Raw genomic sequence first — 13,922 nt, 5'->3', positions numbered from 1 at the left:
TAAGGGCCTCGCTTAAGGGCCCAACAGGTGCAACCTGGAAGTATAGGGGCTAGAACCAGCGACCTTCTGATTACTAGTCCAGCACCGTAAGTCTTATATATATATATATAAAATGCAGATGGCCAAAAGTTTTTGGACGCCCGACCGTGAGCAACCTGGCAGCAATGGGGCTTGAACCAGCCTTCGAAGTACAGTACACGTCTGTGGGAATTTGTGCCCGTTCAGTCACATGGGCATGCTGGAACTGGAGAGGCCCTTCCCTAAACTGTGGGCGTGCCGATACTTTTGGTCCGAAACCGAGAGGCGCAGGATGCAGGCAGAGCGAGCGGGTCAGTGTGGAGCGCCCCCTTGTGTGCGTACAGTCGGGGAATCGTTCCGAGCGTGGGTGTCGACCTGAAATGCCCCGCCCACCGTGCGCCGTGCGTGCACCCTGTACCCGTCACTCGATGAACGAGCAAAGAGGAAACGGGCGCATGCAGCAAACAAACAAACCCTCCTCCAACATGCACCCTTCAACCCCCGCCCCGTCCCATCCGAGGTAACCCCGGCAACGGCATGTCAGTCTCCTCGTCGCCGTGGCAATCCCATCCCGTCATCACCAGCGCCCAGAGGTCTCAAGGCAAGGAAAGGACCGATCAGCCGCGGTAGGAAAGGGATGCGACGGTTACCCAGGATGCACTACCTGCGCACCGCGTGCTCCGACACGCTGATGCTCCGCGAGCGGAAGGCGTCCATGGCCGACAGATCCTTCAGCTCTCTGACCGGCGAGTTAGCGCTCTGGCTCTGCTTGGCCACTTTGGCCGTTCTCAGACTGTTGGGGGGGGGGCGGGAGCGACCGAATGGAAACGCCCAGAAAGTACGCCCGGCGCGCGGACCAATCGGAGGAGGCGGGGAGGGGAGGGGGGAGGAGTCAAACAAGGGGGTGAAACAAAAATAAGTTGGTCAGAGGAGCAGATCAAAACAAAAACAAAGATAAGAAGAAGAAGAGACAGAAAACGCTAGAAGAGAAACACAACAGGGTTTAACGTAGCAGCAGCGTCAGGAAAAATAATACAAAACCGAATCAACCAATCAGGAAACAGGAAAATAAACAATTACTCTTCTAGGACAGGACAGGACAGGAGGATAGAGAAGGGCGTGTCCGGGTATGAACTGAGCAGTCAGAACGTAGCGTATCGGGCTGCCGTCCTCCCGGGTCGACGTTCCAACTGGCCGAGCCCAACGACGTGACGCCGATGTAGCAGAGTGATTTTCGATTCGAACCGTTTTAACGTTTTAATACAAAAATAAACACTATATATATATATATATATACACACACAGTATATCGTCTGTAATTATAATGTTGCTTCTATTGTATTTATTCATACCCATATCTCATATACTCATATTTGTACTTGTATAAATATCTAATTTATATGTATATATACATACATATATATATAAACCTTCATTTTTACAGTAGTCTATTTTTCTACTATATACATTTAGATCTACATGTAATTATATATGAATATATACATATTTATGAATATATATACACATATATAACCTATACAATAGTCTAAATACTCTAGTCCATATTTTATACTATATATATTTACATCTAAATGTAAAATATTATATATACATATATACAGTGTATCACAAAAGTGAGTACACCCCTCACGTGTACAGCTTGTATAGCAGTGTAGATTTGAAAATAACTCAACACACAGCCATTAATGTCTAAATAGCTGCAACATAAGTGAGTACACCCCACAGTGAACATGTCCAAATTGTGCCCAAATGTGTCAATATTTTGTGTGACCACCATTATTATCCAGCACTGCCTTAACCCTCCTGGGCATGGAATTCACCAGAGCTGCACAGGTTGCTACTGGAATCCTCTTCCACTCCTCCATCATGACATCACGGAGCTGGTGGATGTTAGACACCTTGAACTCCTCCACCTTCCACTTGAGGATGCGCCACAGGTGCTCAATTGGGTTTAGTCCATCATCTTTACCTTCAGCTTCCTCAGCAAGGCGGTTGTCATCTTGGAGGTTGTGTTTGGGGTCGTTATCCTGTTGGAAAACTGCCATGAGGCCCAGTTTCCGAAGGGAGGGGATCATGCTCTGTTTCAGAATGTCACAGTACATGTTGGAATTCATGTTTCCCTCAATGAACTGCAGCTCCCCAGTGCCAGCAACACTCATGCAGCCCAAGACCATGATGCTACCACCACCATGCTCGACTGTAGGCAAGATACAGTTGTCTTGGTACTTCTCACCAGGGCGCCGCCACACATGCTGGACACCATCTGAGCCAAACAAGTTTATCTTGGTCTCGTCAGACCACAGGGCATTCCAGTAATCCATGTTCTTGGACTGCTTGTCTTCAGCAAACTGTTTGCGGGCTTTCTTGTGCGTCAGCTTCCTTCTGGGATGACGACCATGCAGACCGAGTTGATGCAGTGTGCGGCGTATGGTCTGAGCACTGACAGGCTGACCTCCCACGTCTTCAACCTCTGCAGCAATGCTGGCAGCACTCATGTGTCTATTTTTTAAAGCCAACCTCTGGATATGACGCCGAACACGTGGACTCGACTTCTTTGGTCGACCCTGGCGAAGCCTGTTCCGAGTGGAACCTGTCCTGGAAAACCGCTGTATGACCTTGGCCACCATGCTGTAGCTCAGTTTCAGGGTGTTAGCAATCTTCTTATAGCCCAGGCCATCTTTGTGGAGAGCAACAATTCTATTTCTCACATCCTCAGAGAGTTCTTTGCCATGAGGTGCCATGTTGAATATCCAGTGGCCAGTATGAGAGAATTGTACCCAAAACACCAAATTTAACAGCCCTGCTCCCCATTTACACCTGGGACCTTGACACATGACACCAGGGAGGGACGACGACACATTTGGGCACAATTTGGACATGTTCACTGTGGGGTGTACTCACTTATGTTGCAGCTATTTAGACATTAATGGCTGTGTGTTGAGTTATTTTCAGAAGACAGTAAATCTACACTGCTATACAAGCTGTACACTGACTACTCTAAGTTATATCCAAGTTTTATTTCTATAGTGTTGTCCCATGAAAAGATATAATGAAATATTTGCAGAAATGTGAGGGGTGTACTCACTTTTGTGATACACTGTATAACCCACACAATAGTCTATATACCCTAGTCCATATTTAATACTATATATACACTCATATCTATATGTAACATTTTATATTAATATTTCTGTATACATTTATATATATATATATATTTGGGCGTGGTGTGGGTGCGGGTACCTCTTAGGTCTCTCGTTCAGGCTGGTACTGCGAGCCCTGAAGCTGCTCTGCTCGTGAGTGTCGTCGAACGGGAGCAGGGCGTTCGAGCGGAGACCCTGAGGAAGAAGATTAGCTACGATATTATTATAGCGACACAAATCCCTCCGTCCCTTCCGGAGTCCGGACCTCCACTGATTTCTACCTACCGTCCCTCCGTCCCTTCCTACTGTCCCTCTGTCCCAACTCCCCTCCACCTAACGTCCCTCCACCCGGGCGTGTCTTTCCAAACTACGTCCAACTAATTGAATCACACCAGGTGTACACACACACACACACACACACACACACACACACACACACACACACACCTTTGTGATGTACTGCACGAAGTCCTTCCTGAATGCCAGCCTGCAGCGGATGAACCACATGGCGATCACGTGATGCGCCAGAGACACGATGTACTGATTAAACCTGCACACAGAGACAAAATCACTCATCCTCATCACCGCCACGCCCCGACCGGGCGATCGCCCGCTTCACCTACTGGACGTCGTAACGGACGAGAGACTCACTTGGACGGGTTGGTGTAGGGCAGCGAGATGGCGAACACGCTGACGTACTGCTCGGCGACGAAGTTAGCGTAAAGATGAGGGAGGCGCACCAGAGCTGCAGGAGAAAAGGAATAATAAATGATGGTCATTTTTCTGTCCAGTACAGTCGGCTGGTTGTGGGTGCTGGGGACGAGTGTAGGTATGATTGTGGGTGCTGGGGACGGGTGTAGGTGTGATTGTGGGTGCTGGGGACGGGTGTAGGTGTGATTGTGGGTGCTGGGGACGGGTGTAGGTGTGATTGTGGGTGCTGGGGACGGGTGTAGGCGTGATTGTGGGTGCTGGGACGAGTGTAAGTGTGATTGTGGGTGCTGGGACGAGTGTAGGTGTGATTGTGGGTGCTGGGACGGGTGTAGGCGTGATTGTGGGTGCTGGGACGAGTGTAAGTGTGATTGTGGGTGCTGGGACGAGTGTAGGCGTGATTGTGGGTGCTGGGACGAGTGTAGGCGTGATTGTGGGTGCTGGGACGAGTGTAGGCGTGATTGTGGGTGCTGGGACGAGTGTAGGCGTGATTGTGGGTATTGGGGACGAGTGTAGGCGTGATTGTGGGTGCTGGGGACGAGTGTAGGCGTGATTGTGGGTGCTGGGGAAGAGTGTAGGCGTGATTGTGGGTGCTGGGGACGAGTGTAGTGCTGGGGACGAGTGTAGGTGTGATTGTGGGTGCTGGGGACGAGTGTAGGTGTGATTGTGGGTGCTGGGGACGAGTGTAGGTGTGATTGTGGGTGCTGGGGACGAGTGTAGGTGTGATTGTCACTCACTGGACAGGAACTCGAGCATGGGCGACGCCATGGTGACGGTTGCCGAGATGTGTGTGAGCTTGACGATGAGGGCGGGCAGCAGTTTGATCATGATGTCGGGCATCTCCACCGTACACATGGTGAGAGCCACCACACACTGTTTGGCACAGCGGTAGATCAGACCCGTCTCTAAACACTGTACCAGCTCCCTCTGCGCACACACACACACACACGAAAATCACACCAAACAGTACAGCCAAAAGTATGTGGACACCACCTCTACACATTTAGTCATGTCTATAGTAAACAGTGTGTGTGTGTGTGTGACCTGTCTGGACTGTTCCAGGTAGTTGTGGTAGGACGTCAGCGCGGTTAAAACGGGAACCACCGCCAGCTGAACGTCGGTGCGAGAGAAGCCGTCCGGGGTCCTCTTCAGCCTCTCCGAGATCAGACGGTCCGTCACCTACACACACACGCACACGCGCACACACACAGAAACACACACACACACACGCACACACACAGAAACACACACACGCACACACACACACACGCACACACACACACGCGCACACACACACGCGCACACACACACGCACACACACACACGCACACACACGCACACACACACACGCACACACACACACAGAAACACACAGAAACACACACACGCACACACACACATAAACACACACACGCACACACACACACGCACACACACACACGCACACAGAAACACACACACACACAGAAACACACACACACACACAGAAACACACACACGCACACGCACACACACAGAAACACATGCACACACGCACACACAGAAACACACACACAGAAACACACACACACACAGCAACACACACACAGACACACACAGAAACACACACACACGCACACACAACACACACAGAAACACACACACACACACACAGAAACACACACACACACACACACACACACACAGAAACACACACACACACAGAAACACACAGAAACACACACACACACACACACACACAGAAACACACACACACAGAAACACACACACACAGAAACACACGCACACAGGAACACACACACAGAAACACACACACACACACACACACACAGAAACACACACACACACAGAAACACACACACACACAGCAACACACACACACACAGCAACACACACACACACAGCAACACACACGTCACTATTATTAGACTTTATTATTATTGTTATATAGAGACGTAGCTTAATGCAGCTCTATACATGTTACGCTACTATATGTGAACCAACACTGACGGGTGACGAGAAGCGGCGCACAATGGACACGAGTCAGAGGGGGCGTGTCCACCTCCGTCCCCAACAAACGTCCCTCCACCTGTCTGACCAGCGTCCCTGTCTCACCTCCTGTCCTCCTTTTGTCCCTCCGTCCCCACCAAATGTCCCTCCTCCTCTCTAACCAGCATCCCTCTGTCTCTCCTCCTGTCCACCTTTTGTCACCTGTCCCTCCGTCCCCACTCCTTTCCACCTACTGTCCCTCCGTCCCCACTCCTTTCCACCTACTGTCCCTCCGTCCCCACTCCTTTCCACCTACTGTCCCACCGTCCCCACTCCTTTCCACCTACTGTCCCTCCGTCCCCACTCCTTTCCACCTACTGTCACTCCGTCCCCACTCCTTTCTACCTACTGTCCCTCCGTCCCCACTCCTTTCCACCTGTCCCTCCGTCCCCACTCCTTTCCACCTGTCCCTCCGTCCCCACTCCTTTACACCTACTGTCACTCCGTCCCCACTCCTTTCTACCTACTGTCCCTCCGTCCCCACTCCTTTCCACCTACTGTCACTCCGTCCCCACTCCTTTCTACCTACTGTCCCTCCGTCCCCACTCCTTTCCACCTACTGTCACTCCGTCCCCACTCCTTTCTACCTACTGTCCCTCCGTCCCCACTCCTTTCCACCTGTCCCTCCGTCCCCACTCCTTTCCACCTACTGTCCCTCCGTCCCCACTCCTTTCCACCTACTGTCACTCCGTCCCCACTCCTTTCTACCTACTGTCACTCCGTCCCCACTCCTTTCCACCTACTGTCCCTCCGTCCCCACTCCTTTCCACCTACTGTCCCTCCGTCCCCACTCCTTTCCACCTACTGTCCCACCGTCCCCACTCCTTTACACCTACTGTCCCTCCGTCCCCACTCCTTTCCACCTACTGTCCCTCCGTCCCCACTCCTTTCCACCTACTGTCCCTCCGTCCCCACTCCTTTCCACCTACTGTCCCACCGTCCCCACTCCTTTCCACCTACTGTCACTCCGTCCCCACTCCTTTCTACCTACTGTCCCTCCGTCCCCACTCCTTTACACCTACTGTCCCACCGTCCCCACTCCTTTACACCTACTGTCCCTCCGTCCCCACTCCTTTACACCTACTGTCCCTCCGTCCCCACTCCTTTACACCTACTGTCCCTCCGTCCCCACTCCTTTCCACCTACTGTCCCTCCGTCCCCACTCCTTTACACCTACTGTCCCTCCGTCCCCACTCCTTTACACCTACTGTCCCACCGTCCCCACTCCTTTACACCTACTGTCACTCCGTCCCCACTCCTTTCCACCTACTGTCACTCCGTCCCCACTCCTTTCTACCTACTGTCCCTCCGTCCCCACTCCTTTCCACCTACTGTCACTCCGTCCCCACTCCTTTCTACCTACTGTCCCTCCGTCCCCACTCCTTTCCACCTACTGTCCCTCCGTCCCCACTCCTTTCCACCTACTGTCACTCCGTCCCCACTCCTTTCTACCTACTGTCCCTCCGTCCCCACTCCTTTCCACCTGTCCCTCCGTCCCCACTCCTTTCCACCTACTGTCCCTCCGTCCCCACTCCTTTCCACCTACTGTCCCTCCGTCCCCACTCCTTTCCACCTACTGTCCCACCGTCCCCACTCCTTTCCACCTACTGTCCCTCCGTCCCCACTCCTTTCCACCTACTGTCACTCCGTCCCCACTCCTTTCTACCTACTGTCCCTCCGTCCCCACTCCTTTCCACCTGTCCCTCCGTCCCCACTCCTTTCCACCTGTCCCTCCGTCCCCACTCCTTTACACCTACTGTCCCTCCGTCCCCACTCCTTTCCACCTACTGTCACTCCGTCCCCACTCCTTTCTACCTACTGTCCCTCCGTCCCCACTCCTTTCCACCTACTGTCACTCCGTCCCCACTCCTTTCTACCTACTGTCCCTCCGTCCCCACTCCTTTCCACCTACTGTCACTCCGTCCCCACTCCTTTCTACCTACTGTCCCTCCGTCCCCACTCCTTTCCACCTGTCCCTCCGTCCCCACTCCTTTCCACCTACTGTCCCTCCGTCCCCACTCCTTTCCACCTACTGTCACTCCGTCCCCACTCCTTTCTACCTACTGTCACTCCGTCCCCACTCCTTTCCACCTACTGTCCCTCCGTCCCCACTCCTTTCCACCTACTGTCCCTCCGTCCCCACTCCTTTCCACCTACTGTCCCTCCGTCCCCACTCCTTTCCACCTACTGTCCCACCGTCCCCACTCCTTTACACCTACTGTCCCTCCGTCCCCACTCCTTTACACCTACTGTCCCTCCGTCCCCACTCCTTTCCACCTACTGTCCCTCCGTCCCCACTCCTTTCCACCTACTGTCCCTCCGTCCCCACTCCTTTCCACCTACTGTCCCACCGTCCCCACTCCTTTCCACCTACTGTCACTCCGTCCCCACTCCTTTCTACCTACTGTCCCTCCGTCCCCACTCCTTTACACCTACTGTCCCACCGTCCCCACTCCTTTCCACCTACTGTCCCTCCGTCCCACCGTCCCCACTCCTTTACACCTACTGTCCCTCCGTCCCCACTCCTTTACACCTACTGTCCCTCCGTCCCCACTCCTTTACACCTACTGTCCCTCCGTCCCCACTCCTTTCCACCTACTGTCCCTCCGTCCCCACTCCTTTACACCTACTGTCCCTCCGTCCCCACTCCTTTACACCTACTGTCCCACCGTCCCCACTCCTTTACACCTACTGTCCCTCCGTCCCCACTCCTTTCCACCTACTGTCCCTCCGTCCCCACTCCTTTACACCTACTGTCCCTCCGTCCCCACTCCTTTACACCTACTGTCCCACCGTCCCCACTCCTTTACACCTACTGTCCCTCCGTCCCCACTCCTTTCTACCTACTGTCCCTCCGTCCCCACTCCTTTACACCTACTGTCCCTCCGTCCCCACTCCTTTACACCTACTGTCCCTCCGTCCCCACTCCTTTACACCTACTGTCCCACCGTCCCCACTCCTTTACACCTACTGTCCCACCGTCCCCACTCCTTTACACCTACTGTCCCTCCGTCCCCACTCCTTTCTACCTACTGTCCCTCCGTCCCCACTCCTTTCCACCTACTGTCCCTCCGTCCCCACTCCTTTCTACCTACTGTCCCTCCGTCCCCACTCCTTTACACCTACTGTCCCACCGTCCCCACTCCTTTCCACCTACTGTCCCTCCGTCCCCACTCCTTTACACCTACTGTCCCTCCGTCCCCACTCCTTTACACCTACTGTCCCACCGTCCCCACTCCTTTACACCTACTGTCCCTCCGTCCCCACTCCTTTCTACCTACTGTCCCTCCGTCCCCACTCCTTTACACCTACTGTCCCTCCGTCCCCACTCCTTTACACCTACTGTCCCTCCGTCCCCACTCCTTTACACCTACTGTCCCACCGTCCCCACTCCTTTACACCTACTGTCCCACCGTCCCCACTCCTTTACACCTACTGTCCCTCCGTCCCCACTCCTTTCTACCTACTGTCCCTCCGTCCCCACTCCTTTCCACCTACTGTCCCTCCGTCCCCACTCCTTTCTACCTACTGTCCCTCCGTCCCCACTCCTTTACACCTACTGTCCCTCCGTCCCCACTCCTTTCTACCTACTGTCCCTCCGTCCCCACTCCTTTACACCTACTGTCCCTCCGTCCCCACTCCTTTACACCTATTGTCCCTCCGTCCCCACTTCTTTCCACCTAACGTCCTTGTGTCCCTCCAACTTTCCACCTAACGTCCCTCTTGTTCTGCACGTACGTATCACACCTACATTCTAACGAACGTAATTAGACTAGTGGAGGGAACGTGAACGGCCGATCGAGACGCAGTGCACCCTGGGTAACAGTGTGTGTGTGTGTGTGTGTGCGTACCATAGAGCAGAGGGTGGAGCAGAGCTGATCCACGTTACAGGGCGACGTGAGGAGCAGAACTTTATGCTGCAGAGTCCACGGCATTTTATCCAGGACCAACTTCAGCACCTTCCAGTCCGTCTCCTGTACGGGGTGTGTGTGTGTGTGTGTGTGTGTGTGTGTGTGTGTGTGTGTGTGTGTGAGATAACAGAAACAGTGTGTATTAATTAGTACAGTTAGTGTTGAGTGTGTGTGTGTGTGTGTGTGTGTGTGCGTGCGCACCATCTTCAGGCCCTGCAGCAGGATATTGAAGGCGAGGCTGTAGGGCAGACAGGCCGTCCGAAGCGAGGTGGTCGGGGCCGCGGGGGCGGGACTTCCTGTCGGGGACGAGACGCTTCCCGTCGGCTTCTTCTCGGCTTCTCGCTTTTCGGGTCCGCTGGACACACACACACACACACACACACACACACTTGGTCTTATCGAACCGCAGTCGAGGGGTGTAACACACACACGTGCGCGAGCGTCGCTCGTAGTTACCCGACGTCGCAGTAGCAGTAGGGGCTGAAGCGCAGGACGCCGTCTTTGTTGGGGACGCCCAGGCGGTGCAGCGAGTCCGACCTCATCAGCAGCAGGAAGTCGAACACCTGGGAGACAGAAGGAGGACCGACGGATCACCGCCAGGCGCACGGACGTCCGTCCCGGTGAACGCGCGGTACGGCCAAAAGTATCGGGACGCCCCTTTTAATGACCTAATGAATCCATGCGTTTCTGACACTTTCTGTCCACCTGACGTCTCTTCTCGACTCCATCTAACGTCCACCCGTCCTCCTCTCTACCCAACGTCCCTCTGTCCCCACCTACCGTCCCTCTGTCCCCAATCTCTTTTACCTGATGTCCTAACGTCCCTCCTCCTCGCCATCTAACATCCCTCTGTCCTTGCTCTTTACCTAATGTCCATCCATTCTTCCTCCTGACCACCTGTCTCTTCGTCCACACTTATATCCACCAAACATCCCTTCACCCATCCTCCTGTCCACCTAATGTCCCTCCATCCCCTCTCTTCTCCACCTAACGTCCATCCGTCCCTCCTCCTGTCCACCTAACGTCCTTCTATCCCTCCTCTTCTCCACCTAACGTCCCTTTGTCCCTCCTCTTCTCCACCTAACGTCCCTTTGTCCCTCCTCTTCTCCACCTAACGTCCCTTTGTCCCTCCTCTTCTCCACCTAACGTCCTTCTATCCCTCCTCCTGTCCACCTAATGTCCCTCCATCCCCTCTCTTCTCCACCTAACGTCCATCCGTCCCTCCTCCTGTCCACCTAACGTCCTTCTATCCCTCCTCTTCTCCACCTAACGTCCCTTTGTCCCTCCTCTTCTCCACCTAACGTCCCTTTGTCCCTCCTCTTCTCCACCTAACGTCCTTCTATCCCTCCTCCTGTCCACCTAACGTCCTTCTATCCCTCCTCTTCTCCACCTAAAGTCCTTCCGTCCCTCCTCCTCGCCATCTAACATCCCTCTGTCCTTGCTCTTTACCTAATGTCCATCCATCCTTCCTCCTGACCACCTGTCTCTTCATCCACACTTATATCCACCAAACATCCCTTCACCCATCCTCCTGTCCACCTAATGTCCTCCTATCCCTCCTCTTCTCCACCTAATGTCCATCCGTCCCTCCTCCTGTTCACCTAACGTCCCTTTGTCCCTCCTCCTGTCCACCTAATGTCCCTCCATACCCTCTCTTCTCCACCTAACGTCCATCCGTCCCTCCTCCTGTCCACCTAACGTCCTTCTATCCCTCCTCTTCTCCACCTAATGTCCATCCGTCCCTCCTCCTGTTCACCTAACGTCCCTTTGTCCCTCCTCCTGTCCACCTAATGTCCCTCCATACCCTCTCTTCTCCACCTAACGTCCATCCGTCCCTCCTCCTGTCCACCTAACGTCCTTCTATCCCTCCTCTTCTCCACCTAACGTCCCTTTGTCCCTCCTCCTGTCCACCTAATGTCCCTCCATACCCTCTCTTCTCCACCTAACGTCCCTTTGTCCCTCCTCCTGTCCACCTAACGTCCTTCTATCCCTCCTCTTCTCCACCTAACATCCCTTTGTCCCTCCTCTTCTCCACCTAACATCCCTTTGTCCCTCCTCTTCTCCACCTAACGTCCCTTTGTTCCTCCTCCTGTCCACCTAACGTCCTTCTATCCCTCCTCTTCTCCACCTAACGTCCCTTTGTCCCTCCTCCTGTCCACCTAACGTCCTTCTATCCCTCCTCTTCTCCACCTAACGTCCCTTTGTCCCTCCTCCTGTCCACCTAACGTCCTTCTATCCCTCCTCTTCTCCACCTAACGTCCCTTTGTCCCTCCTCCTGTCCACCTAACATCCTTCTATACCTCCTCTTCTCCACCTAACGTCCCTTTGTCCCTCCTCCTGTCCACCTAACGTCCTTCTATCCCTCTTCTTCTCCACCTAACATCCCTTTGTCCCTCCTCCTGTCCACCTAACGTCCTTCTATCCCTTCTCTTCTCCACCTAGCATCCCTTTGTCCCTTCTCTTCTCCACCTAATGTCCCTCCATCCTTCCCCACTTCTCTTCACCTAACGTTTCTCCATCAGTCCTCCTCTCCACCTACTGTTCCTCTGTCCCCAGTCTCTTTCACCTACGTCTCTTCGTCCCCCCTCCTGCCCACCTAACGTCCCCCTGTTCCCACCCTCTGTCCCTCCGACCCCCTATTCTCCACCTAACGTCCCTCCGTCCCTCTTCCTCTCCATCTAACACCCGTCCATACAAACGCCATCATCTTTCGACTAAACGAGCACAAATTCCCACACACCTACACAGACACATTTCAAAGCCCCACGAGAAGCTTCTCAGTGTAGCGGCGGTACAGGTCGTGCTATTTTAACTCCAGGCGTGCAAATACTTCTGGCCGTATAGCATAGTGGAATGGAACAGGATAACAGAATGTGTTCGCGGTCTCGTACCTGCAGCCGTATGGAGCTGGCGAGGGCGGAGCCGTACTTGTTCTTGTAGTGGAGCTGGAGGTGGCCGATCAGCAGCTCGTACACTCGGCTGGCGTGGGCGGCCGGCAGACTGTACAGCTTACTCTGGAGGGGCACACGGACAACCATCACAAAGGTAATAACAAAAACACAACTGGCAACTCCTTCTCTGTTGTGTGTGTGTGTGTGTGTGTGTGTGTGTGTGTACCTGCAGGATTTCCAGCAGCCCCAGCACGGCCGTTTTCACGTCCTCTATGGGCGAGTCGGCTAGAAGCTCCCGATCTCCGTCCGCCGGGCACGACAGCGGGCGACTCGCCACCTTAAAACACACAAAGCGCGCCGGTGAGCGCGGCCCGTAACCCTCGGTGCACGATGGGAGCGCGGGGGCTTACCCTCTCGATGACGTCCAGCAGGGAGTTGAAGTGGTGCGTGTTGCACCCCTCGGCCAGGTCCACCAGCAGCTGGGTGGCCTGCTTGCGCACCGACAGGTCGCGGTCCTCGGCTATCTGCCCCAGCTGGGGCAGCACCGCCACCTCGATCAGCTCCTCCTGCGGGGCGGAAGCGCACGGAGACGTCACCTGACCCGCCCTCCGTCTCTCTCGGCGACTAGATCGGCGCGTTTCGCTCACTCACCTCGTACAGCTGGCGGTTGGTGCTGAGGACGAAGGACAGGATGTGCAGCACCTTGATCCTGATCACGCTGCGCGTCTCGTTCCTGCCGGTAAGAGACGGAACGCACGGATCGGTGAATATCTAGTCGTGTCCGATTCCCGCTGAAGGCGAGCCACACACGTGTGTAGTGTATTCGTCTCGCGGAGAGCAGTACGGCGTACGGAGAGTCACGCACTACCGTCTCTGGTGTGTCTGTCGGGACACCCGGCCTGGACAACAGCACAACTGAGATTTGAGCCCATGTCCATTCTGCTGTTTTTTCTCCCCCAATTTAGTCGTGTCCGATTCCCTCACAGAGAGCAGTATGGCGCACGGAGAGTCACGCACTGCCATCCGTGGATCGACCGTCTCTTGTGCGTCCGTCTAGACAGCCGGCCTGGGCAACAGCACAGCCGACCGTTTTTCTCCTAATTTAGTCGTAGCCGATTCCCAATCTAGGAGACGGAGTCTCACGGGGAGCAGTACGGCGTATGGAGAGTCACGCCTGGCCT

At 54.3% G+C, this 13,922-nt stretch overlaps 1 protein-coding gene across 4 annotated transcripts in view; it reads right to left on the bottom strand.

The window, feature by feature from the left end:
• tsc2 (TSC complex subunit 2) overlaps positions 1-13,922 on the bottom strand; it is a 48,603-nt gene that overhangs the window by 16,619 nt on the left and 18,062 nt on the right. For 3 of the 4 annotated variants that reach the window (XM_063009773.1, XM_063009771.1, XM_063009774.1), the window contains exons 14-26: positions 13,393-13,474; positions 13,152-13,307; positions 12,968-13,078; positions 12,742-12,864; positions 10,307-10,413; positions 10,052-10,205; positions 9,791-9,913; positions 4,935-5,069; positions 4,628-4,817; positions 3,834-3,927; positions 3,630-3,732; positions 3,283-3,377; positions 683-811 (exon numbers count right to left, since the gene is read on the bottom strand). In XM_063009773.1, coding sequence (XP_062865843.1) covers positions 683-811; positions 3,283-3,377; positions 3,630-3,732; positions 3,834-3,927; positions 4,628-4,817; positions 4,935-5,069; positions 9,791-9,913; positions 10,052-10,205; positions 10,307-10,413; positions 12,742-12,864; positions 12,968-13,078; positions 13,152-13,307; positions 13,393-13,474 — 1,602 coding nt within the window. The remainder of the gene's footprint in view (positions 1-682; positions 812-3,282; positions 3,378-3,629; positions 3,733-3,833; positions 3,928-4,627; positions 4,818-4,934; positions 5,070-9,790; positions 9,914-10,051; positions 10,206-10,306; positions 10,414-12,741; positions 12,865-12,967; positions 13,079-13,151; positions 13,308-13,392; positions 13,475-13,922) is intronic. The other variant, XM_063009775.1, reaches the window with a different exon arrangement.

Source organism: Trichomycterus rosablanca, chromosome 15 (genome assembly GCF_030014385.1).
Source record: "Trichomycterus rosablanca isolate fTriRos1 chromosome 15, fTriRos1.hap1, whole genome shotgun sequence".
NCBI lineage: Eukaryota > Metazoa > Chordata > Actinopteri > Siluriformes > Trichomycteridae > Trichomycterus > Trichomycterus rosablanca.
Note: the sequence above shows the minus strand (reverse complement) of the source record. Positions and strands in the feature narration are given on the sequence as shown.